The following is a 25,413-nucleotide window of genomic DNA, read 5'->3' on the forward strand; positions in this document are numbered from 1 at the left end:
GAGACAGACAAAAACAGACAACAGCGGAAGAGTTATGTCCGGCGATTGTTCCCTTCCCATCAGCTCTGTGCTGGCGGATTTAAAGCCACGGCCAAAGGACCCTGCTGCTGGGCTGTGACGACTGCCCCTGCCCACTTCAGTTGCTCCCCAAAGACCCCCAGAGCTATGATCATAAACAGGCCCCTTCCCACGTTGTTGGACTCCAGCGCCCAACATCCTGATCGTCCGCCAACCGTTGGAACAGAGGAAGCTGCCTTAAGCAGAGAGGCTATTGCTCCGTCCAGCTCAGGACTGTCTACCTGGACTGGCCATGGCCTCCCAGGGCATCTCCCAGCCCCACCCAGGGACTGAGCCTGGGACCTTCTGCAGGCAAAGCAGGTGTTCTGCCCACTGGCCCTCCCACCAGCCACATGGGCTGCAGGGGCTGGTGGGAGTTGGGATCCCAGCCGCATGGGGCAGGGGTCGCAGCTTCCACAACCCTGTCCGGAAAAGAACATGGCAACCGAGGTCCTCCTCATCATCAAGGGCACCCCTTCTTCAAAACCACTTCTGGCCCCATTGCAAACCGCCAATACCTGCTGAGCTCTGGGGGAAAATACACATCTAGTTTGCGAAGCCAATTGTTAAATGCATGCTCTGAGATCTGCGTAACTGATGGTCAAGAGGTCACTTTAGGGAAGAGAGAGAGACTCACACCTCCAGTCAAATATTGGGCTTTCAGGGGTCGTATGGGAGAGCCAAAAGCATCAGGCCACACACAGAGATGATGTTTAAAAATAATAACACCCACAGTTCTTACACATCGCACAGCAGGGAGGGGGAACATCTGTGGCCGACCCAGATGTTGCTGGAACTCCATCTCCCATCATCCTCATCCCTGACCATTGGAGGGGGGCTGATGGGAGCTGGGAGCCCAGCCAGTTCCCCCCATCCCTGCCCCAAATCGTTCTGCATCCCAGCTGCTCCCATCTTACCTGGGCAGGTGAGGGTGCTTTTTACTGGCTGGTCTGTTGTAAAGGAGGGGAAGACAGAAATTGACACCAAAGACAGGGGTTGGCAGAGAGACCAGGCAAGGCCAGAGGAGAGCGTGAGGGAAACAGAGAAAGAGAGAGAAAGGAGATGTAGACATGAAAAGGCCACAACCACAAAACACAGCAGCTTCCAGGACTCCAGGCTCAAAGGCCCCAATCCCTTTGCTTTAAGGAAAAGCTCCTTTTCCAGCCTGAGGGCTGCACTCCTTTCTGGGCAATCTTCCAAGGGCCATACGCCAGCAGTGGGAAGGGCCAGAGGCATTGCAATGCATTTAAATTGTACCTGTGTGGAGTAGCCTATTTTCTACACACACTCACAACCACACTCCATCCAGGCCAGCAAGAAGCATTAGGAGAGCTCAAGGTCACAATTCAGGCGAGGCAAAACACCCAAGGAAGGCCCAAAGCAGGGATAGCCAGAGGCGTGGCCTCGGAGTCCTGAGGGCCAGAGAGAGAGGGTACCAAGGGCCACAAATGCCCTTCCAAGCCCTGCTCTAAGGGAAATGCTCCCTTTACAAAGAAATTAACAAACTACAGTGATACCCTGGTTTACGAACTTAAGTCCGTTCTTAAACCAAAGTGTTCTTAAACCAAGGTGTGCTTTCCCATAGCAGCAGGAGACTCAATTTACAAATGGAACGCACTCAACAGGAAGCGAAATGTTCTTATTCCAAGGTAAAGTTCACAGACCAAAACATCTTCTTCCGGGTTTGCAGCGTTCTTAATCCAAGCTGTTCATAAAATAAGCTGTTCTTAAACCAAGGTACCACTGTATTTAAAACCAGACTGACAGCCAAAATACCTCTGAACATGTGCAGGTTCCTTGTTTGCACCTCTCTCTCTCTCTCTCTCTCTCTCTCTCACACACACACACACACACACCCTTACTGTTTCCCAACACTCAATTAACACAACATACAGTTAGGCCCCTGCAAAACCATGATCCGCAGCTGTTGTTTATTCCAGTGCTGAAGTAACCACACATGTCTACGGTGTAAAGATTTTTTGGGGGGGGGATGTTTAAGGCAGCTCAACACACCATTTTTCTAATTGCTACTTCTGTCCACTGGGCAAGATCTCTGCAAGATCAGGCATGAACTGCTGCAAAGGAGCTCAGTTTCTCATTCTCCTGCAAGGCAGAAAAAAGGCACCATGCCCTCCGGCTGCATCTCAAATGCTGGCTGGTAGCGGGGGGGGGGGGGCGATGGGAGTTGTGGTCCAAAGCTTCTGGAGGGCACCAGGCTGGGGAAGCCAGGGGCCACCACGCACAGCAACCATCAAACACAGCGCAGGAAGAGAGCCTGGTCACGGTGATTCAGGAGAACCTAAGATAAGCGCTTGTGGATCAGGCCAAAGGGGGGAAATCTAGTCCAGCGTCCTGTTCTCACAGTGGCCAACAACCAGGTGCCCTTAGGAGGCCCACAAACAGGACCCGGGCACCACAGCACTCTCTGCTCCTGCAGTTTCCAGCAACTGCTATGCAGAAGACTGCTGCCTCAGCCACAGTGGCTAATAATAATAATAATCTATTATTTGTACCCCACCCATCCAGCTGGGTTTCCCCAGCCACTCTGGGCAGCTTCCAACAAAGATTAAAAATACAGTGGTACCTCTGGATGCAAACAGGATCCGTTCCAGAGTCCCGTTCGCATCCAGAGCAGAATGCAACCTGCGTCTGCGCATGCGCAGGTCGCGATTTGCCGCTTCTGCGCATCATGTCATTTTGAGCGTCTACAAATGCGGTGAAACCTGGAAATAACGTGTTCCGTTACTTCCAGGTCGCCACGGAGCGCAACCTGGAGAGCCAGTGTGGTGTAGTGGTTGAGAGCGGTAGTCTTGTAATCTGGGGAACCGGGTTCGCGTCTCCGCTCCTCCACATGCAGCTGCTGGGTGACCTTGGGCCAGTCACACTTCTCTGAAGTCTCTCAGCCCCACTCACCTCACAGAGTGTTTGTTGTGGGGGAGGAAGGGAAAGGAGAATGTTAGCCGCTTTGAGACTCCTTAAAGGGAGTGAAAGGTGGGATATCAAATCCAAAATCCAACCTGAAAATGCTCAACCTGAAGCAACTTCAACCCAAGGTATGACTGTACATCAATGTAGCCATTGACAGCCTTCTCCTCATCCATGAATTTGTCCAATCCTCTTTTCGCGCCATCCATAAAGAGGGAGTTCCATAGTTTATAACTGTGCGCTGCACAAAGAAGGACTTTCTTTTATCTGTTCTGAACCTGCCAACATTCAGCTTCACTGGTCTGCAGGTCAAAACTAGCGCAGCTATACGCCCACCCTCAGCCCCAGGGCTGGCTGGGGCTTGCAAGCCCAGAACACCTGGAGGGCACTGGGTTGGGTAAGGCTAGTCTCCAGCAACAAAGGCAGCGACGACCAGCAACCTAAAAACCTCTTTTGGGGTCTGCTCTGGTGGCACAGGAAAGGGAATGGGTCCCTTTGCCCAAAATGCCAAGGGGCTGCCAGCCTGTGTTGGCTCTGAGATCTGGGCACAAGAGAGTTTGACAGAAGCAGGAGAGGGTTTTTTGCAAAGTCTTCCAGCAATCTGTGGTTTGAGCCTAGAGGCCAGGAATTCCTGGTTTTGCTAGGTGGGCTTGACCCCAGCTTGCTGTGTGGCCTTTGCAGGGGGTGGAGGAGGAAAGTACCTTTGCTCTTATGGGGGGGGGGGCAGCAACAACACCCCCCCCAACATGCACCCTTACCCATCACCTCCTGTGAAAATGGGAGATAAAGATAGGTATTATTTCCTGATCTCAGAAAGATAATAATTACCATCTGGAGAGCGAGATCTCCACCTGAGAAACGAGCTCCAGTATAAACGCAGACTGGGTAATTCCACAAGCCTCTCCACCCTCCACAAAAAAGAATTATTATGATATGCAAATGAGCACAAACGGGAGCTTATTTGGGAAAACACAGCGTGGTGGGGAGACAAGGCTGGCAAATGCTAGATCAGCAGATGCAAGCAGAAGCAGAAGCAAAAAAAAAGGGTGTGTGGAAACCCATGCCAAAAAAAGAGAAATTAGCAGGGTTTGAGAATCCCCTCCACAAAAGGACAGAGAACCAAATCAGAGCAAAAACAGCAACATCCAAACAACCAATAAGGGTCTGTGTGTGTGCGAGAGGGAGAGAAATCTCCCTCACACACAAACCCATGCCCCACCCCAAGGAAAGAGGCGCTCAGACCTCTTGCTTCAGCAAGCACATTTGCACAACACGGAACGTCTTTCCGAAACCACAATTACAGGCATGGAAGGAGGCGAAGGAAGGTAATTACATCCTCGTTCCATCAGATCAGTGCTCCCTTTGGACCACCTCCACACACAAACACACACATCTCCCCCGTTTTCTTCTTCTGCGTTTTGTTTTCCAAGTCTGCCTCTGCTGAGAGGATGAGGCCACAAGCCACGGGTGCTGCGATTTCCACTGGCTTCCCAGCCAGCAAAGATTCGCTACCAACCCGGCCCTCTGCCACCTCCGCAGAGCATGGCTGTCAACTTACAGATTTGAAAATAAGGGACCAGCAGCCTCGAAAATAAGGGCTCAGCAGCCAAAATAAGGGATTTTCCGGGCACAGGTATGTTCAGCTTCTGAGCTCCTCTGAGCCAAAGGCAGAAAGCCCAGCCAGCAGCCAAACGAAGCCTCATCAATAAGGGACAGCAGCGGGACATGGCGCTGGGATAAGGGACTGTCCCACCAAATAAGGGGCGCTTGACAGCTATGCCGCAGAGCGCTGGTGCTCACAGCCCTTCCAGAAACACTGATGGCCTTAATAAAGGCATTGTCCTAAATATGAAATTATCCATCTGAAGCCCCTTTGGGGCAGGGACCTGCCCTCCCATACTTCGCACATTGCATGAAAGCAGGAGCTGCCTAATGGTGGTGATGATGATGATTTTGTTCCGTCTTTTCACTTACCTCCTCCTCTAGGCCTGCCCTGTATGTTTCCTTGACACCAAAGAGGCAGCTGTCTGGCTGCCAGGGTCGAAACTGGCCCACAAAGACGGGGGGGGGGGGGAATGGAGCCTCCAGCTGCAGGGGCAGTGTGCTGCAGAAAACCTGGAGGAAGGCCAGTGGTCAGAAACAGGACGTTGCCCTCAGGCACAGCAGGACTACAGACGTGTGAAGGAGGCCAGAGGCTCAACAGAAGAGCAAGAACCTGAAATTGAGTTGAGGGTCTGCTAATGCCCATTAGTTGCTGCCCCCTCCCCCAATAGAGAGACCCTCCTCCAGCTTGTTCCCACAGAGCCTGACTCGCTTTCAGTGGCAGCCCCAATCAAGGTGAATATTTTGTAGCAAGCCCTAATTCCAAATTACCCACACCAAAAAACAAAAACAAAAATGTGTGCTCTTATTGATTGATTGGATTGATTGATTGATTTACCTACAGCTTTTTAAAATCCTGCTCTGGCAAAAAGACAGGGGTCCCAAGAACTGTTTGCAAATACTAGTAGCTGGTCAGTCAGTGCCCACATTAGGCTAACAAATCTAAAAACACATGACACAAAAGGAAAAGAGATTGGGGAGGGAAGAGGGGGGAAAGCCAACTTGGGGATTCATTCTTAGTTCTTGGAGTGACAGCCAGAATGGGAACTCTGCTGAGTTCAACTGGAAATGAGTGAAGGTGCAGGTTAAAGGTAAAGGTAAAGGGACCCCTGACCATTAGGTCCAGTTGTGACCAACTCTGGGGTTGCGGTGCTCATCTCGCTTTATTGGCCGAGGGAGCCGGCGTACAGCTTCCGGGTCATGTGGCCAGCATGACTAAGCCGCTTCTGGCAAACCAGAGCAGAGCACAGAAACGCCGTTTACCTTCCCGCCAGAGTGGTACCTATTTATCTACTTGCACTTTGACGTGCTTTCAAACTGCTAGGTTGGCAGGAGCAGGGACCGAGCAACGGGAACTCACGCCGTCGCGGGGATTTGAACCACCGACCTTCTGATCGGCAAGTCCTAGGCTCTGTGGTTTAACCCACAGCGCCACCGGCGTCCCTGAAGGTGCAGGGATAAAACTGGCAGATTAAAACCAGCCCATGTAATGCAACTGCCTGGTCGTCTTTCTCAGGTGTGCATCCCCTCAACCCACCTCACCCAGTCCCCAATTTCCCTGCATTTCCTCCCAGGGAGACGTGTCAGGATGGGGGTGGGGGAAATAGGGAAGGACCCAAAGTTGTCTCCAAGGGGCAGGCAGAAAGAGAAAGAGAAAGAGAAAGAAAGACTCTCTAGCTGATTTGAAGACAAGAGGAAAAAAGGACGAAGCAGCCATTGGCACCTCCTGGAAGATATGGCATTAAAAGATATACGTATACATATATGTATTAGAGAAGGCTAATAAAGCGTTGCCATCTCAGGAGCCGGAGTGGAACAAAATGCTGCAATTAGGAGATTATAATGGGGGCGGGAGGCAGGATCAAGTCCTCAAAGTGGGTCAACTCGGGGAAAGAGAGAGAGAGATTGATTTGCAAGTGGCTAAGTGTAATCTTCCAGCTCACCACACAGAACTCATGCCTCACAGAAGGGAAAAAGGAGGAAGAGAGAGAGAGAGAGGGGAGCGCAATTTCTCTGACTAACTAACCGGGGTTGCCTCGCCAGCAGAAATAGACCAGCCTGTCAATTTCCCGACCAAGAGGAGGGTCTTACAAGGCTATTAATAGGGTTTTAAACACACAGACACACGCACCTACCGCTGAGCTCCTAATAGTCTAATCTTGTAAACAAAATTAGCTAAAACTGGCTGCTTTAGGGCTGAGAAGAGTTCGGAGACTACCAGAGACACGAAGAATGTCAGAAGAGCCTGGCTGCTGTTGGATCAGTCCAAGAGCCTGTCCTCACAGTGGCCGACCAGATGCCTCAACGGGAATGGGCAGGACGCAAGCGCAACAGCAGGACTCTCCATATCTGCCATACTTTCTGACGTCAAAACCAACCATTCCTATGCATGCATCCCCAGACGGGTGGAAGCTGGGTCCCAGAAAGCAGGAAGAGAGGGAACTGCCTTAGCCAGAGTTACAGTTCTGTAATCCAGTTACAGTTCTGAACTCTTATCCAGAGTTCAGTGGCCTGCAAAGGCTCTGGGAATATCCAGAGCCCCTTTTAATACAGCGGACGCTCAGGTTGCAAACGTGATCCGTGCGGGATGCATGTTCGCAACCCGCAGCAGCGCGTCTGCACACGCGCGGGTTGCAATTCGGCGCTTTTGTGCATGTGCAAAGTGCAATTTAGCGCTTCTGTGCATGTGCGAAACCTGGAAGTAACCCATTCCAGTACTTGCAGGTTTCGGCGGGTCCGTAACCCAAAAAAACACAACCTGAAGTGTCTGTAACCCGAGGTATGACAGTACTGTTTTAAGTTGCTGGCCATCAACACAATTCATAGAAGCAAATGCCGGTTTTAACTGTGTGCTCTAGGGTACATTTTACAGTTGCGACGACACGCAGCCAAGCGTAAGAACATACAGTAGTAGCATAAGAAGAGCCTGGCTGCTGGATCAGGCCAGTGGTGCATCTATCTAGTCCAGCACCCTCGTCTCACAGTGGCAAACCGTGAGCCCCTTTTGCAAAGCCCTCTAGCAGGACCAGAAGGCAAAAGAAAACTCCTGGGGGTTCCAGCAACTGGTCTCCAGAAGCACTGCAGAGAGGATAGACACTGTGGCTAGTAGCCATCTACAGTCGTCTCCTCCGTGAATTTGCCTAGTCTTCTTTTAAAGAAAGCATGTGGCAGCAGTGTTAGAAATTCACATATATAAGCCAGGCACCAAACGGTTCCCTGGTTGCAGTTGCCGAAACAGAACGCCCAGCTGCCATTTGGGGGCCAGACGGCTCAGAAGTCGTATTTTCCAATAGGACTTTTTGGTCCCTGAAATTCATTCTGATGGAGCAGGTAAAATATATCACGAATAGAATTCTATAGGATGTGTTGCTAGTGTGCGAAAATGTTCCAGGTCCAAGGCTCCACAGGTATGCACTTCCAGACAGTGGAGGCGTCAGGCACCATCCTGGCACCCAGGCATCTTCACTTGGTTGCAAGTGGCCAATAAAGGAAAAGGACCCCTGACAGTTAAGTCCAGCAGTGGGCGACTATGGGGACGTGGCGCTCATCTCGCTTTCAGGCCGAGGGAGCCGGCGTTTGTCTGCAGACAGCTTCTGGTTCATGTGGCCAGCATGACTAAGCCGCTTCTGGTGAACCAGAGCAGCACACGGAAACACAGTTTATCTTCCCGCTGGAGCAGTACCTATTTATCTACTTGTACTTGCTTATGAACTGCTAGGTTGGCAGGAGCAGGGACCGAGCAATGGGAGCTCACCCCGTGGCGGGGATTCGAACCGCCAACCTTCTGATCAGCAAGTGGTTTAGACCACAGCGCCACCCGCAAAATGCACCTGGCAAATGTCAAACGCTGTGTGGGAGTGGGAGGTGCGGACTGGGGAAGGTGGTTGTGTGGTGCTAAGGGTCCACTACTGGAAATAAATACAAGACAGTGAGGAAAACAGATATCCTGGTCGGAGAACGTCACTGAACTCTCGCTTGCTTAGGTGGAGGGCAGAGAGGGGGCCGTGAAGGAAATAGCCTACAGTACACAAAAGGTATGGAATCGGTGGTCCCACGCACTTTGCCTCTGTCTCCACCCACCACGGCCCTGTGTGCCCCCCCACCAAAGGAACATGGCCCTGGGGCTGCAAAACGGATCCCTATTAGAGTATTATTGCCCAGGCGACAGAGATGGTTCCTCCATGTGTGCATGGGGCAATGGATAGAAAGAGGAGTATTTCCCCTGGAGGCCTGGCCAGGAACTGAGAAAGAGAAGCAGCCATAGCAGCCAAGAAGCTTCTGTCCAACTCGGCTTGACATTCAGAGAGATAAAGCACCGCTGCCCTTGTCCAGACAGTTAATCTGATTTCCTGTGCGGGATGGACGTGGGCTGATTCCGCTGTGGCGGAGGCTGCTGCTTCCTGGGAAGGTTTAACTCCTGCAAGGGCAGAGTGCGCCTCAGCACAATCGCTTGCTGTCCATCATCTGAGAGAGACTGGAGGAAGGAGGGGGGCCCTCCTCCTCCTCCTCCATCATCATCCTACTGGCAGATTAAGCACCCATCGGCCACACATGGAGGGGATTCCGCCACCCCCTCGGAAGGAGAGCCTCTCTAAACCACGCACCAAGTTACCGCAACTTTTAAACAGACAAGAGACACAGCTGTTTATTTCTCCTTCCACACGGGGACACACTTTCTTGTTTTACAAAGAGTGCAGAACTGATCCCAGGGCTGCTCTCCTATGGATGACTATAAAGGGGCCACTTTGCACATTAAACAATAATTAGCTAATTCTAGCCACTCATTATCAGGGCCAGGACAAACTCCTGACCAGTCGCCCAATGTTATGATGCTAAATTATCTTCTTGTTTTTTTAAGGCATCAGGCCTTCCCAAATCTGGTGACTTCCAGTTGTTGTTCCTGGACTCCCAACTCCCATCCTCCTCCTCCTCCCTGACCCCCTGCTCCAGCTGTCTGGGACTGATGGGAGTTGGAGTCCCGCAACATCTGGAGGACTCATGAGGGCTACCTGCCCCCCCCGGATCACATGACTGCAGCCACGGCCATGGCAATTTCAACCTGGTGGTCCCCAGATCTTGCTGGCTGCTGGGGGCAAGTGCAACTTGCAGTACAGCAACATCTGGAGGGCTAAAGATGTTCTCCTTGCTCCCCGAAGAAAAGAAACATCTGTAATTGCCACGCCTCAGCACAAACCCTATCTGTGCAACCTTACAAGTGTGGTTTGAAGACCTGAAACTTTGCATTCACCTCTTAAGCTGGTAAGAAGCACATCAGGTTATGCAAATCTACACAACGCTCAGGTCACAATTCTATACCCACTAACCTGGGAATGAGTGCCACTGAACTTAATGGGGCTCACTTTTGAACCAATCTATTTCAGATTGCATACTTACAAGACATTGGGGGGGGCAGGAATATAATGCAGATATATGGTATCTAGATAGATGCCTACTCTCTATCATGTGAATACTGGTTCATATAGTATTTTCAATTGTTATCATTCACTACTGCTGTTTGTTTGTTGATGTCTTACACGGCCTTTCCCATGAGGTCCCAGCACAAGCTACAACTACATAAAAATCACAGAATTAAAGAGTTGGAAGGGACCCCGAGTTATCTACTCCAACCCCCTACAATGCAGGAATCTCAACTAAAGCATCCATGATAGACGGCCGTCCAACCTATGCTTAAAAACGTCAAAGAAAGGAGAGCCCACCACCTCCCAAGGGAGACCCTTCCACTGCCGAACAGCTCTTACTGTCAGAAGTTCTTCCTGATGTTTAGTCAGAATCTCCTTTCTCCATCGGTTCGGGTCCTCCCCTCCAGAGCAGGAGAAAACAAGCTTGCTCCATCTTCCATGCCACAGCCCTTTAGATATTTGAAGGTGGCTACCATATCTCCTCTCAGTCTCCTTTTTTCTAGGCTAAGCATACCTAACTCCTCCAACCATTCCTCGTCAGGCTTGCTTTCCAGATCCTTGATCATCTTGGTCCCCCTCCTCTGCATACATTCCAGCCTGTTAATATCCTTCTTAAATTGTGGCGAACAGAAGTGGACATGGAACTCCAGGCATGGTCTGACCAAGGCAGAACAGGGTGGCACTATTCCTCCCCTTGAGCTGGACGCTAGACTTCTGCTGATGCAGCCTGGAATTGCATTAGCTTTTCTTTGCTGTTGACTCATGTTAAGCTTGTGGTCCACAAAGACTCCTAGACCCTTTCCACATGTAAGCCAGGTGTCCCCATCTTATATTTGTGCAGCTGGTTATTCCAGACGAAGTATAGACTCTTACATTTGTCCCTACTGAAATCCATTTTGTTAGTTTGGGCCCTGTTCTTCTATTTGTCAAGGTCAATTTGAATCCCAATTCTGTCTTATGTGGCATTAGCTACCCCTCCTAGTTTTGCGTCATCTGCAAATTTGATGAGCATCCCCTCAATTCCTTCATTCAAATCATTTATAAAGACACTGAACAACAATGGGCCCAGGACAGAACCCTGCAGAACTTTTTTCCAGGATGATGATGAGCCATTAATGAGCACTCTTTGGGTTTGGTCAGTCAGCCAGCTACAAATCCACCTAACAGTTACCTCGTCCAGCCCACATTTTACTAGCTTCTCCGCAAGAATATCATGGAGGACTTTAACCTTACTGAAATCAAGATACACTACGTCCACAGCATTCCCCCCTTTTTTTTCTCTTTTTCCCCCCCATCTTTTATAAGATATTTATTGAAATTTTCAAAGTGTTACCAAATAAAATAAAAGCAGTAGAAAATACAAAATAAAAATAATTAACAAAGTAGAAAAAGAAAAAGAAAACCTTCCAACCGTATGAATACAAATTCAAAAATAAGAAAAAGTGACAGAAAAAAAAATACAAAAATACATCACAAACAATTAAAAACATTTAAAAACAAATTCATTATTCTCAAATCCTCAACTGTCATTACCTTCTTTCTTTGACCTCCTCCTCCTCCTCCCTTTCTTTGTATCCTAGTTATTAATTATCCCAGCAAATCCTTTCCATATTTCATAATATTCTGTCATTACATTACCCTAAACTGTTTTAATCTTATCTTTCTTTAATAAAATAAACCTTAAAGCTTAAGACTTAAATCTTATCCTTACCAACTTCTCATAACCATAATATTCTTTCATAATTCTTTAAACATCTTTACTAAGGCCAAGTAATTTCATTCCAACATTTTTCTAACATTCATCAATTTTATAAAACAGTTCTAATGGTAGAGAAAAGAAATACAAACAAATCCAATCTTCATCCAACGTCCCTTCCTCCTGGTTCCGGGTTTTGTCAGTCCTTATTATCCCGTCGATCTGGCCCATTAACCTGGCAGCCTTATGTCCGAGGCCCTCAAGTCTCTTCCATGTCCCTTCCGCAGCTCTTCTTCATATTTGTAACTGTATTTTCCCTTGTCTCCTGCTCGTTGTAATTCCAGCTTGGCAATATTTTTAACCCTTCTCGGCAGATCAGCCCCTTTTCCATATTCAACACTGAATTCCATGTGATATTTAAAAACATGTTTCAAAGACCCTCCAAAATTAAGAGCCCCCACAATCCCAAACATCTCACGGCCCATTGCCAGATTTGAAAAGTCCAAATATCCCAGCATAGGGGGGTCAATCCAGCCCCCCATTTCCAAGCCAAACCAAACTTTTTCTTTCCAAATCTGGCTTTTTCCAAGTTCATTTGTCAAATCCGAAAACTCATATTCCTGATGGGCCTGTTCTGTCAGGACACACTCCTGATTTAATTCCTGAGTGGGCTCCACATATTTTCCCACTGTCTGTTCAAAATTTCCCACTGCCTGTTCAAAATTTCTAGTCGAAGTCGCCATCCAATTCACCTTTTCATGTAATTGTTCCAGTAGGGCATTTGTTTTATAGAAAGCACACAACAAAGCTTCTGAATACATTGTCCTGCAAGGTCAAATGCCTGTTCCCACGATTGTAATCTGTAACAGCTGCCGGCTCCCTGGAGTTGGTTACAGTTTCACAGACTCCCTCTAGGGGGAAAACTTCTATTTGTTCTTGCAACAAAGTTTCCCTTTTTGAGATACTTTGTCAATATATATTCCTTTAAAATGCGAAGGGGAACAGTGGAATCACTATGTTTCTCTTCTTTTTGCTATCTGTCAAAAACGCTTGTCTCTGGTCAATGAACTTCAAACGTCAGTCCTGACACCCCGCTCCAGGATCAGGACGGAGGAAAGTTACTTTACTTTAAACTCACTTTAAACAGTCCGAAAAAGATCTCCCTCCTTCTCCTGCTGTTGAAGGGGGGTTCCACAATTTTAAATGATGGAATCCAATCCTTTAAAGGTGATTTTCTAAGCTCTAGTTTACGTTGTCTTTGCTTTATTCTGTCTACAGAAGAACGGAAGGCTGACTTCCTGTTTAGACCTTCCCGTTCCGTACCAAATAAAAATAGGTTTTTAAAATCCAATTCCTTTCTGCTCGCAAGTCCTTATTTAATGTCCAGTTGTTCAAAGTCTAAGTACTCACGGGTGCTTATTTTAGAGTCCAAATTGTCCCAGGAAAAAGGCAGCGCTCTCCGGCAACGGCTATGCGGCTTCGCTCCACGGAAATAGCAGTTGACTCACAGCACCGCGCCACTTCCCCCTCTTCACTTCGGAGCCCGTCAGTGGGTTCCTTAGCGAGTTGGGGGGGGCGCTAAAGGTGCCCGCCGAGTCCCATGGTCACAGGCTTCATCCGCCTGTGATTTTTAAAAGGGTCCCCGCTTCGCCGTAGCAGAGAAGACCCATTTCCCGCGGAGCTAGTCCGTCCAGTTCAGAGGGAGTCTACCATTGCCGATGGCGCCACCCCGGAAGTGATCCGTCCACAGCATTCCCCTTATCCACCAAGACTGTAACTCTATCAAAAAAAGGAAAAAGTCTGACATGACTTGTTGATGAGAAACCCATTCTGGGTCTTAGTAATCTCAGCATCCTTTTCTAAGTGCTCACAGACCAAATGCTGAATTGTCTGTTTTAGGACCTTTCCTGGGATTGATGTCTAGCTCACCAGTTGGTTACCTGGGTGTTCTCCCCCCCCCCCCTTTTTGAAGATGGGAACAATATTTGCCTACCTCCAGTCTCAGGAACCTCACCTGTTCTCCAAGAATTCTCAAAGATTATAGACGGAGGCTCTGAGATTACACCCGCAACCTCCTTTAGATTAAAACCAGTGAAAATGCTTAAAATATCAGAAGAATAGGGTGGGTCAAAGGCCAGGGTAAAAAGAACATTATGTTATTATTACAACGGAATAGTACAAAATGCTACAGCAGGACTGCTGGCAGGAGGAGTCATGAGTCTGCCAGGGGATGGATGACTCCACCTCTGCTCTAAGATCTGCAGTCACCGATGATTCGTTACTGATATATATTTTTCCCAACAAGTGGTTTATTAAATGCTCTAAATGAAAATGAACGAATGATTTCATTTCTATACCCCTCTATATTTTAAAGGGGGGAAAACCTCAAAGTGGTTTACAACTCATTAAAACATGAAACAATCCAGAATATAACAAAGACAAGTACATTTTGCTTTCCCCACATTTATTTATTTACCTACTTACTTTATATAGTTGCCCGCAGCAGAAGTACTGCAGGAAGGCAGTGTGGTGTGGTAGTTAAGAGTGCAGGACCAGGACATGGGGGCTCAGGATCCAAGTCCCCTCTCATGAAATATTATTACTATTATTATTATTTCATTATTAAAAAAATGCCACCTAGACATTCTGCTATGGCAACCATAGTCCAGGTTTAAGGCGCCATTTGGTGATTAGCTTCTATATCCGGGTTTCTAACACTGCTAACTCTAAAGGAACCATCTCCATCTAAGGCCCAAGACTGGGCTGATGAGAGCAAGGGGTATCTGGTGTTCCCAGTCTCAAAGACAGAGCAAGGTATTTGGCCAGGGTTAAGGCGGGCCACATATAATAATTAAGTAGGTGGTTCCTCCACTCCCCCCGCCCCCCCCCAAAACACACACCCATAGGATGCTTCCAGCTGCTGGAAACCAAAGGCGGAGAGCTCTTATGCTCGCATCCTGCTTAAAAGATTCCCACAGGTATCTTATTGGCCATAGGATGCTGGATGAGATGGGCCCATTTAGCCTGATGAAGTACACTCTTCTTATGTTCTTATGAACATAAAGGTCAAGGGACCCCTGACCATTAGGTCCAGTCGTGGCCGACTCTGGGGTTGCAGCACTCATCTCGCTTTATTGGCCGAGGGATCCGGCGTACAGCTTCCGGGTCGTGTGGCCAGCAGGACTAAGCCGCTTCTGGCGAACCAGAGCAGCGCACGGAAATGCCGTTTACCTTCCCGCCGGAGTGGTACCTATTTATCTACTTGCACTTTGACATGCTTTCGAACTGCTAGGTTGGCAGGAGCAGGGACCGAGCAACGGGAGCTCACCCCGTCATCGCGGGGATTCGAACCGCCGACCTTTTGATCGGCAAACCCTAGGCTCTGTGGTTTAGACCACAGCGCCGGGAAGCTGCTTTTTCCAAGTCCCTCAAGCTCAGCATTGTCCACACTGACTGGCACTGGCTCTCCAAGTTTTCAGGCAGGAGTTTTACACAGCCCTCCCTGAAGATGCCACTAGGGACTGAAGCTGAGACCTTCTGCAAGCAACGCAGCTGCTCTACCTACCACTGAGTTATGACCCTTTCCCCTGGAGGATAAGTACTACTGGAGAATACATAATTGGGATTATCATCGCTCTTCACAGACATGTTAATCCTCAGATCAGCTACCAAAGCAGAAGGGAAGCGCAGGATGCGTCCTTCTGCCAGTGGTCAAGGACTAGCGGCCCTTGGGAGACTGCGCCCACTGTCTCCCAGGAAAACAGCAAAGGGGAGACCAACCTAGCCCTCTCCTTCAGCCAGAGAAGGAGTTTGCCGCTCCATTTCATATGAGAAAAGACATGGACCACTTGTCCTCAGACCATGGAGAAGGAAGTCTGCTGCTCTCATCATGTCCAATGGGATGAGGATTAGTGCACACTGTCCTCGGGTCCAGAATTGTACCACTTTGATCGGATAATCCCTGCCGATGTAGACAGATTCCTCCAAGCTGAAAGGCCCACCACTTGCCCCCTTGACCCGTGCCCGTCCTGGCTGATTAGAGCATGGCCAGACGAGGTGCGGACCCCCCTGGGTAAGATCATCAACCTGTCCCTTGGCACGGGGACTTTCCCAGGGGAGTTGAAGGAAGCAGCGGTGCGTCCGCTCTTAAAGAAAACATCTCTACAGTGGTGCCCCGCAAGACGAATGCCTCGCAAGACGAAAAACCCGCTAGACGAAAGGGTTTTCCGTTTTTCGATGCGCTTTGCAAGACGAATTTCCCTATTGGCTTGCTTCGCAAGACAAAAACGTCTTGCGAGTCTTGCGATTTTTTTCGCTCCCCCCCCTTTTTCTAAGCCGCTAAGCCGCTAATAGCCTTTTAGCCGCTAAGCCGCTAAGCCTTTAATAGCCGCTAAACCGCTAATAGCGCTAATAGGGTTGCTTCGCAAGACGAAAAAAACGCTAGACGAAGAGACTCGCGGAACGGATTATTTTCGTCTTGCGAGGCACCACTGTAGATCCTTTAGATCTATCCAATTACCGCCCGGTTTTGAATCTTCCGTACCTGGGTAAGGTGATTGAGAGAGTGGTTGCCAAACAGCTTGGTAGGTTTCTGGATGAAACATCGGCTTTGGATCCATTCCAGTCCGGCTTTCACCCTGGTTATGAGACCAGTCTGACCCTTCTGTTTCCCTCCCCTTATGGTTTTGATTTATGGGCTACTACTAAAATGAGGCTGTATTTTAAATTGTATTTTAACTCGTATTTTAATTAACTGTTGTTGTTTTTTGTGTCCCCCCCCATTATGTTTTATTGTAATTTTATTGGTTTTAAGCCACCATGAGCCCGGTTCTGGCCGGGGAGAGCAGGGTATAAATAAAAATTTATTTTTTTGAATTATTATTAGAAGTTGTTACGTACAATCTGCAATTAGGTACGAATGTTTAACTGCAAGTTTTACAATATTGTTAAATTATGTTGCACACTGATTCGCTACGTTGCGTGAAAAATCAACATACAAATCCTTTTTCAAAATAAAACAAAATTTAAAAAATCTATTATACAGCTGCATGGAACTCCTTCCTCAAACAGACCCACCGTGAGTGGGTTTAAGGCAAGATGGGTATCTCAGAGGGCACTTGGCACAACAAACTGCTTTCTGGCTTCAAGGGAAGTCATAGTGCCATGGGCGTAGCTATGGGGGGGAGGGAGGGGCAGCTGCCCCCCCCCATCAAGAAAATAAACAAAAATACTTAACTGGCCAGTCGTGTCACAGATAGCTCAGTTCTGCTCCCTTCCCCAACAAATGGCCTGGCGACGTCCCTGCATAGTCCCACTCTATCCTGCCTTGGTCAGACTCTACCTGGAGTCCTTTGTCCAGTTCTGGGCCCCCCCTGTGTAAGGATATTCAGAAGCCGGAGTGTGTGCAGAGGGGGGCGACCGAGATGATCAAGGGTTTGGAAACCAAGCCTTATGAGGAACAGCTGGAGTTGGATATGCTTAGCCTTAGAAGAATGAGAGATGACATGACAGCCATCTTCAAATATCTGAAGGGTTGTGACGTGGAAGATGGAGCAAACTTGTTTTCTGCTGCTCCAGAGAGAAGGGCTCGAAGCAATATATTCAAGTTACAAGAAAGACAGTAAGAGCAGTTTGACAGTGGAAGGGATGACCTAGGAAGAATAACTCTCCCCTTCCTTGTAAGTTTTGAAGCAGAGGTTGGGTGCTTACCAGCTCCATCTGGTACGCAGGATGAGACCCTCCCTGCCCACAGACTGTCTCGCCAGAGTGGTGCATGCTCTGGTTATCTCCCGCCTGGACTACTGCAATGCCCTCTATGTGGGGCTACCTTTGAAGGTGACCCAGAAACTACAACTAATCCAGAATGTGGCAGCTAGACTGGTGACTGGGGGCGGCCGCCGAGACCACATAACACCGGTCTTGAAAGACCCACAGTGGCTCCCAGGACGTTTCCAAGCACAATTCAAAGTGTTGGTGTTGACCTTGAAAGCCCTAAACAGCTTCGGTCCAGTATACCTGAAGGAGCGTCTCCACCCCCATCGTCCAGCCCGGACACTGAGGTCCAGCTCCAAGGGCCTTCTGGTGGTTCCCTTGCTGCGAGAAGCCAAGTTACAGGGAACCAGGCAGAGGGCCTTCTCGGTAGTGGCACCCACCCTGTGGAACGCCCTCCCATCAGATGTCAAGGGAACAAACAACTACCAGACTTTTAGAAGACATCTGAAGGCAGCCCTGTTTAGGGAAGCTTTTAATGTTTGATGTATTACTGTATTTTAATATTTGGTTGGAAGCCGCCCAGAGTGGCTGGAGAAACCCAGCCAGATGGGCGGGGTATAAATAAATAAATAAATAAATAAAATCTGTCAGGGATGCTTTAGCTGCGATTCCTGCATAGCAGACATTTGGGCAAGCGGATCCTTGGGGTCCCTTCCAACTCTGGAATTCTATGATTTCTTGCACCATCCCTTTTGCTGCTGACTTTGCAGTGCTGATGTGACTTAACCACGTCTTTTAACGTGACTCACTGCTGTAAAAAAAAAAAAACCATGGAAAAGCAGGGTGCAGAATATTTGAAATAGAAGATATGGATCTGCAAACACTTCCACCTCCCGTTTGCCAACACAGACCAACATCAGGTGGGTGTGGAAGAAGAGGGGAAAGTAGCAGGCAAACCCCCAAACCCCCTTGCCCTACACAGAAAAAAAGCCTTCGTGCCTTCCCACCCCCAAGGCATTACAGCGCCACAGGCCAGGGGTGGGGAACCTCTGGCCCACACGTCAAGTTTGGACCAGCCACTCCCAGACAGTGTCCACCTCTCCCACACCTGAGGTGAGGTGTGGCAGGATCCATGGGGAATCCAACTTCACAGCAGAAAGCAGGCCTGAAGACCCATCAGATGTCACCATGACCATCAGTGAACAAGCGGGCAGCCTGGGAGGCCCATCAAACATGGCCCATGAGGCTGCCGGTCTGATTAAGGTCCCCACCCCACCAAAGGCAAACAGACGTCTACAAAGAAATGTGCTAGTAACGTCACCACCAGTGACCATCAGAGGCACTTTATGCTTCAGAATTACAGTTACAAGAACATAAGAAGAGCTGCTGGATCAGGCCAACATGGACCCATCCAGTCCAGCCTCCTGTCCTCACAGTGGCCTCGGTCCAGTATACCTGAAGGAGCATCTCCACCTCCATCGTCCAGCCCGGACACTGAGGTCCAGCTCCAAGGGCCTTCTGGTGGTTCCCTTGCTGCGAGAAGCCAAGTTACAGGGAACCAGGCAGAGGGCCTTCTCGGTAGTGGCACCCACCCTGTGGAACGCCCTCCCACCAGATGTCACAGAGAGCAACAACTACCAGACTTTTAGAAGACATCTGAAGGCAGCCCTGTTTAGGGAAGCTTTTAATGTTTAATAGGTTATTGTATTTTAATATTCTGTTGGAAGCCGCCCAGAGTGGCTGGGGAAACCCAGTCAGATGGGTGGGGTATAAATAATAAATTATTATTATCTTATTATTATAACCAGATGCCCATCTTGGGAAGCCCACGAGTAGGACACGAGCCTTCCTTTCCCCTTCAGTTATTCATTTGTGGGTGCTCTTTCGGTCATGGTGGCGGGGGCGGGATTTATACACTCATTGTCCTCATATCCTGATCTTCCTCTTGCCAAGATCCAGGGAATCCAAGAACCACCTTGAAACACAACGCAACTATCATAAAACAACAGCTAACATTATGACAAATCAGTTTGTTAAAAATATTTATCACTAGCTGCTCAAAGCCTGTTGGACTAAATACGCTTTAATATCCTGAATGTTGACAAAATGGGAGAGGGGAACAACTGAACCTCAGCCGGAAGCGGGTTTCACAAGTGGGGGGCCTCCACAGAGAAAGCCCTGCCCCACACCACAGACCTCACTCACGGGCAGGACCGCCACTATAGATCGAAAAGCAACAACAGGAAGGTATTGGGGGAGGCGTCCCAGGAAGTATGTGGGTCCCAGCTCCGATTGTATTTGTACCAACATCTTAAATGAGGCCAGGCAGTTAACTTGCCACAGGCGACAGAGGAGCTTTGGGCAGCTGCCTCAGGCCAGTGCTGTCTAGTCCAGCATCCTGCTTCTCACAGGTGTCTCCAGGAAGCCAGGAAGGAGGGGGTGAGGGAAAACACCAGGCGGGCTCCAGAAGTAGACTGCCCCTGGATGTGGACGCTTCAACACAGCATCACACTGATGACCCGTCTTCTGTGAATTGCCCCTGTTTTGTAAACCCAGGCCCGTTAATTCCGGCTACTGCTGAGGGAATCAGACGTTGCTTGGTCGTGGTTCATGAGTTCACACCTCCGGCCACACGCTGACATTTAGGGTGGGGACAGCCAACTCCTCTGGCGCATACATGGGATCACACCAGGGTGCTGATTCGTTAGTGAGGTTTATCACAAAGTAGGCTCTTACGTGGGATGTTTGGGTGTTCCAGACTCTCTACCTCCAGGCTGGATAGTTCCCACACCACTGACCTACCTGCCAGAGAATCCTTGTGTATTGTTAAGGATTCTGATGGTGCTCTATGGAGAACACTTAGTCCACGCAGAGACCTGGCCACCTGGATCTCAACATAGGTAAAGGGTAAAGGGACCCCTGACCATTAGGTCCAGTCGCGGATGACTCTGGGGTTGCTGCGCTCATCTCGCTTTATTGGCCGAGGGAGCCAGCGTACAGCTTCCGGGTCATGTGGCCAGCATTACTAAGCCGCTTCTGGCGAACCAGAGCAACGCACGGAAACGCCGTTTACCTTCCCGCCGGAGCGGTACCTATTTATCTACTTGCACTTTGAGGTGCTTTCGAACTGCCAGGTTGGCAGGAGCAGGGACAGAGCAACGGGAGCTCACCCCGTCGTGGGGATTCGAACCGCTGACCTTCTGATCAGCAAGTCCTAGGCTCTGTGGTTTAACCCACAGCGCCACCCGCTTCCCATGTGGATCTCAACATTACCCCAAGTGACTCAACAGGGCACCCCAGAACACACTCTGTGCTCAGCTATGGCACCCACATTATGCAGGAGGGGGTGCCCTCAAGATATTGGAACTACAACTCTCATCACCCCGACCACTGGCCATGCCGGCCGGGGCTGATGGGAGTTGCAGTCTGGAGGGACACCCCCCCCCTTGGAATAGCGAGTAGATAGGTCGCAGAAGACAGGCTTTTCATGATCTGCCCATCTCTAGCCACCTCCCAGAATTCCCTGGCACCAAGTTTGAAAACCACCACAGCCTCCATGGACCAAACAAACAGAGGGAACTGGAATGCAACGTCGGGTGGCGGGGGACAACTCGAATAAAGTTCAGCTGCTTCAACGCACCGAAGGATCAACCCAAATGAATCTGCAATAGAGGCAGAGAAAGAGAAAGCCAGACAGGGCATTCCCCCCTCGGCAGGGCCAAGTCGCATGACCATTACCAGCGTCTTGAGCGAAGGCCAACCCACCAGCCATCCGGGCTCCGGCCATCCTTCCTTCCCCCGCACGGGCTTACGTTCACCCATTCATAAATCGACCAGCAGCCACCGAACCTCAACCACAAGGAAAGGCAACGTTGAGCAAAACCAGCACCACCACTAACCCCCCCCCCAAAAAAAACCCCAACCACCGTCACCTACCTGTCCAGTGCAGTCTGAGGTGGCCTCATGTTCATGGCTTGCGGTCAAATCCAGCACACCAGGGAGGTCACCCTGGGTCTTTGGCTACCTGGGTGCGGGAGGTGGGGGGCGTCGTTTTCTTCCTGGCGAAAATGATTTCCGCTGCAAATCTTCCTTCCCCCTCCCCAGGAAGAGAGAGGCAAGAAGGCAAAAGTGATTTCTCCTCCTGCAGTCAAGAGCCGGGGTTCTGCCAGTCCATCACCTCCCTGGGTTTATATTCTCCAGGCATCGTCCCCCTTGCAGGACCCGGTTCTTCTTATTCTTTTTCCTCCTTTTCTTCTTCTTCTGGACAACTCTCCTTTTCAAATTAACTCTCCCACTCTATCTCCCCCCCAAAAAAACTTTTTCCAAGGTTATGGAGGGGATCAGAAGAGCCAGCTGGAACAGAGGCAGAGATTCCCATCCAAATATTAAAGTCTTAACTGCAAAACACAGATCAAAACATCCTTATAATCCAGTTTTACCAGCTGTTCTTCTGTTTGCAGTGAGAGAGACACACACAACACAGACGGAATAAAATATCGGGCTTTTACGCTGCGGCCTTTTCTCTTTAAGTAGCAGAGAGAGAGAGAGATGAGACCAACTTATCCTCTCAAATCAGTTGCTTTTCTCTTTCCTGCGCTTCGGTTTCCTCGCTCCTCGGAATCTTGAATAAATAAATTAAAAATGTGCAGTGCCAACGTCCAGTTTGATCATTTAAATAAAAAAGGGGGGTTCTTAATTATTTCTTGGGGGAAAACACAGGGGATATATATCTATGCATGTATATGTATACATATATATATACACACACATATCCCATAACACAATGCTGTCGTGCAGAGAGAGGGCAAGACAGGGAGGGGAATAAATTAAGTACAGAAATACACACACAAACCCAGAATTTGGCATGGGGGAGGGGGTGCTGGAAAGGAGGGGAGGGAAGGGAAAGGGGTGGGGAAGGTTTGGGGTCCTTGTTGCGAAGAAGCCTCCTTGCAAAAAAAGAAAGGAAAAGGAAAATGTCCTCCGAAGTTGTTTTCTCCTCGCCTCCTCTCTACCTCTCGCCCAGCTTCCCTCGGAAGGGCAGCAGCCTCGTTTTGCAGCTCCTGAACCGCAGCGCCAGAAATGAATGAGCGAAGAAGGGACCCTCCATGGAAGAGGCGGGCGGGCGCGTCCCCTTTCCTCCTTCTTCTTCTTTTTCCTCCTTTTTCCTTCTCCTCCTCCTCCTCAGTCCTCTGGATCTTTGCAGGGCAAGAGGAAGGACAAACACATCAGCCCAGAGAGGGGGGGAGGCGGCGGCTGCAAGCGAAGCCCCCTCCTTGCACCAGCCACCATCTCTGCTCCTGCAGCAGCAGCAGCAGCGCCTCCTCTTTTTCCTACCCCTGGAGGGGGAATTCTCCCCCTTCCCTCTCTGTGCAATGGCCTAGAAACACCCCCCCCCCTTTGCAAGCCCTGCCTGCCTCCCGAGGGCTGGGTTCTTACTACCACTACTTTAAAAACACAGCGAAACCACCACCCTTTGGCTGCGCTTCCTCCGGCGAGGTTTTTCCTCCCTTTTCTCCCCGGGAAGGCGAGGCCTAGTTGCAGACCTCCGAGCCCCAGCCTTTCCCAGCCCCGCTTCCCCACCCCTCTCGGGAGGAGGCAGCCCTGCCCAGCAGCCCCCCCCCCCGCCCGGCCCTAAACAAGAGGGAGGGGCGGCAGGGAAGGAGGGAAGGAGGAAGGAAGGAAGGAGGGCGCAGGGCGCAAAAGGGAAAGCAATGGGGGCGCAGCAGCAGCAGCCAGGGCGCAGGCCACCTCTCCTCCCTCCCTCCCTCCCTCCCTGGGCTCCTTGCCTCTCCTTCCTCTTCCTCCTCCTCCTCCTTCTTCTCCTTCTTCTTTTCCTTCCAGCTCAAGGCTGCTGCTGCTGCAAGGGGGGGGGCACGGACGGAAAGGCTCCCCGGCTTAAGCTTCGCCCTCCCTCCGTCTCCTTCCCAGCTAATCCCTCCCCTCTCTGCCTCCTTCTCCTCTCCTGCAGGAGGAATCCTTCTGCAGCAGGTGGGAGGGGGGAGGAAGAGGAGGAGAGACCCCCCCTTCATCATCATCATCATCATCAATAACAACATGAGGATCAATGCAATGGCTTTTCTGCCCATGCACTGGGCAGCCTTTTGTGCTGCTTTTTGCAAAGCCTTCCATGGATTCTTAATTCGTGGGTTAATGATTAATCCTCAGTAGTCCCAGTCTCTTTCCTGCATCGTCATGAATGCTGTTATTTATTGTGTTAATAGACACAGCTGTCCACTTTTCCCAAGGGAAATTCCCTTATCCCGGATAGGATTCCTCGCAAGGGGAAAGTGGACAGCTGTGTTAATAGACCTGTAGATTTGGAAGAGGTTCAAAGGGGCATCTAGTCCAACCCGCTCCTGCAGCGCAGGAAAATCCCACAGAAACAATCCCGGAGCCATAGCTGCCCACTTTGCCCTTTTCTTGCGAGGAATCCTATTCGGAATAAGGGGATTTCCCTTAAAAAAAGGGAAACGTTGACAGCTGTGTCCCGGACCCCAGCACTCGGCCTGCACTAAGGTCAACAACAACAACTGTTGTCGTTGTTGTCACTGCATTTATTAGGTGTGGATCTGGCCTGATATCAGAGATCAGATCAGATTCCCAAATGTCAGGTCTTTTCCAAGAAGGGGAGGCAAGGGATGACTGGCTGCACAAAGTGTCTGCCCTGGTACTATTATGTATAATAACTGGGTTATTATTATTATTATTATTATTATTATTATTATTAGCTGCCCTTCACTAACAGGTCCCAGGGCAGGTTACAACCGTTTAAAATTCAGAACTGAAAACAGTTAAACAGTGATAACACTCAGTCCCCCTAGCTGTGTCTACTCAGAAGTAAGTCCCAACCAGTTCAGTGGGGAATGTTATTGCAAGCTAATACCAGTGTATTTGGGGGGGCGGGCCATAACGCATACCCCTAAACATTTTGTGAATCTTCGTGCATTTTTCTGGAGGGGACACAGGGGGACGCATACCCCTAAACATTTTGTGAACCTTCATACTTTTGTCCATTTACTGTATTCATTTTTCCAGATCTGAACTATAAAATGGTGATTTTCTTGAGACAAAACGAGAGCACCCCTAAACATTTATTTTTTAGAAAAAAGCACTGCCTAATACTCACCCACCACCACATAGACATAGAGAAAAGTGCTTGATGTGACTATTACACAGACATCTGCCTTTTTGTGAATCGTCCACAAATAAACTTTACAATTACTCCAAGGATATCACCGCGGACTCCTGCAGTTTGGCAAAGCATCCGCAAATAAAACTGTACTATTACTATTGTTCCTATTGCTTCAAGGTTATCGCCTCCTGTTATTTTGTAAAGCATCCATAAATGAAATTATCTTCTTATTCTTATTATTCCAGAGATCCATGGGCCAGAGCCCCCTTTCAAAAGAAAAAAAGGTTCCCTGCCTACATGAGCTTACAGTTTTGATATGTGACAGGGAGGAGAAAACAGAGGGAAGAGTTTGAGGTGGATGAAATGTCCTTTATTCCTTTTATTTCGGCAGCCCTGTCAGTTTCCCTCCCCAATGAGGGGTGGTCTGGCTGGATCCCTTGATCCCTCTCCCTCTGAGCATGCACAGAGTGCCTCTCCTGCCCATCCCTGCTCCGGCCAGTTATATTATTGACCTATGTTCATACATTTTCACCTGAGTCCAGTGACTTCAGGCTCTCAGCATCATCCGCCGCAACTCGCTTTAACTTTTTGAAAGTCTTAAATTGTTATTCATTCTTCTTATTCGTAATTTTAATTTTTGTCTGTAAGCTGCTTTCAGGGTTTGGGGTTTGTTTCCGATCAAGCAGTGTATAAATCTTATGAAATAATAACACCATAAGAACAGGAATAATTCGGTTGACGCCTCATCCCCAAAAGATGAGCGCTGAGGTGGCTGAATTGAGGGGGTGGGCAAATATTCCTCACAGAGTGAGGGGAGAAACAGAGTTTTTGTCAAAAAAAGTCACCCATCTACCTCTCCGGTATAGCAT

General features: G+C 49.3%; 1 protein-coding gene and 1 long non-coding RNA gene across 6 annotated transcripts in view; one reads left to right on the forward strand and one right to left on the reverse strand.

The window, feature by feature from the left end:
• The window catches only part of ARHGEF11 (Rho guanine nucleotide exchange factor 11), a 69,683-nt gene extending 46,119 nt beyond the window's left edge, over positions 1-23,564 (reverse strand). For 3 of the 5 annotated variants that reach the window (XM_080985977.1, XM_080985979.1, XM_080985976.1), the window contains exons 1-2: positions 21,349-23,177; positions 975-1,007 (exon numbers count right to left, since the gene is read on the reverse strand). In XM_080985977.1, the coding sequence (XP_080842103.1) occupies positions 975-1,007; positions 21,349-21,383 (68 nt within the window). In that variant the 5' untranslated portion in view covers positions 21,384-23,177. Of the gene's footprint in view, positions 1-974; positions 1,008-21,348; positions 23,178-23,198 lie in introns of those variants that run through there. The other 2 variants (XM_080985975.1, XM_080985978.1) reach the window with 2 other exon arrangements.
• Positions 1-25,413, forward strand: part of LOC308465851 — a 204,064-nt gene that overhangs the window by 119,769 nt on the left and 58,882 nt on the right. The gene's annotated exons all lie outside the window — the stretch shown is intronic.

Source organism: Podarcis pityusensis (assembly GCF_964106645.2).
Source record: "Podarcis pityusensis genome assembly, chromosome: 16".
Classification (NCBI taxonomy): domain Eukaryota; kingdom Metazoa; phylum Chordata; class Lepidosauria; order Squamata; family Lacertidae; genus Podarcis; species Podarcis pityusensis.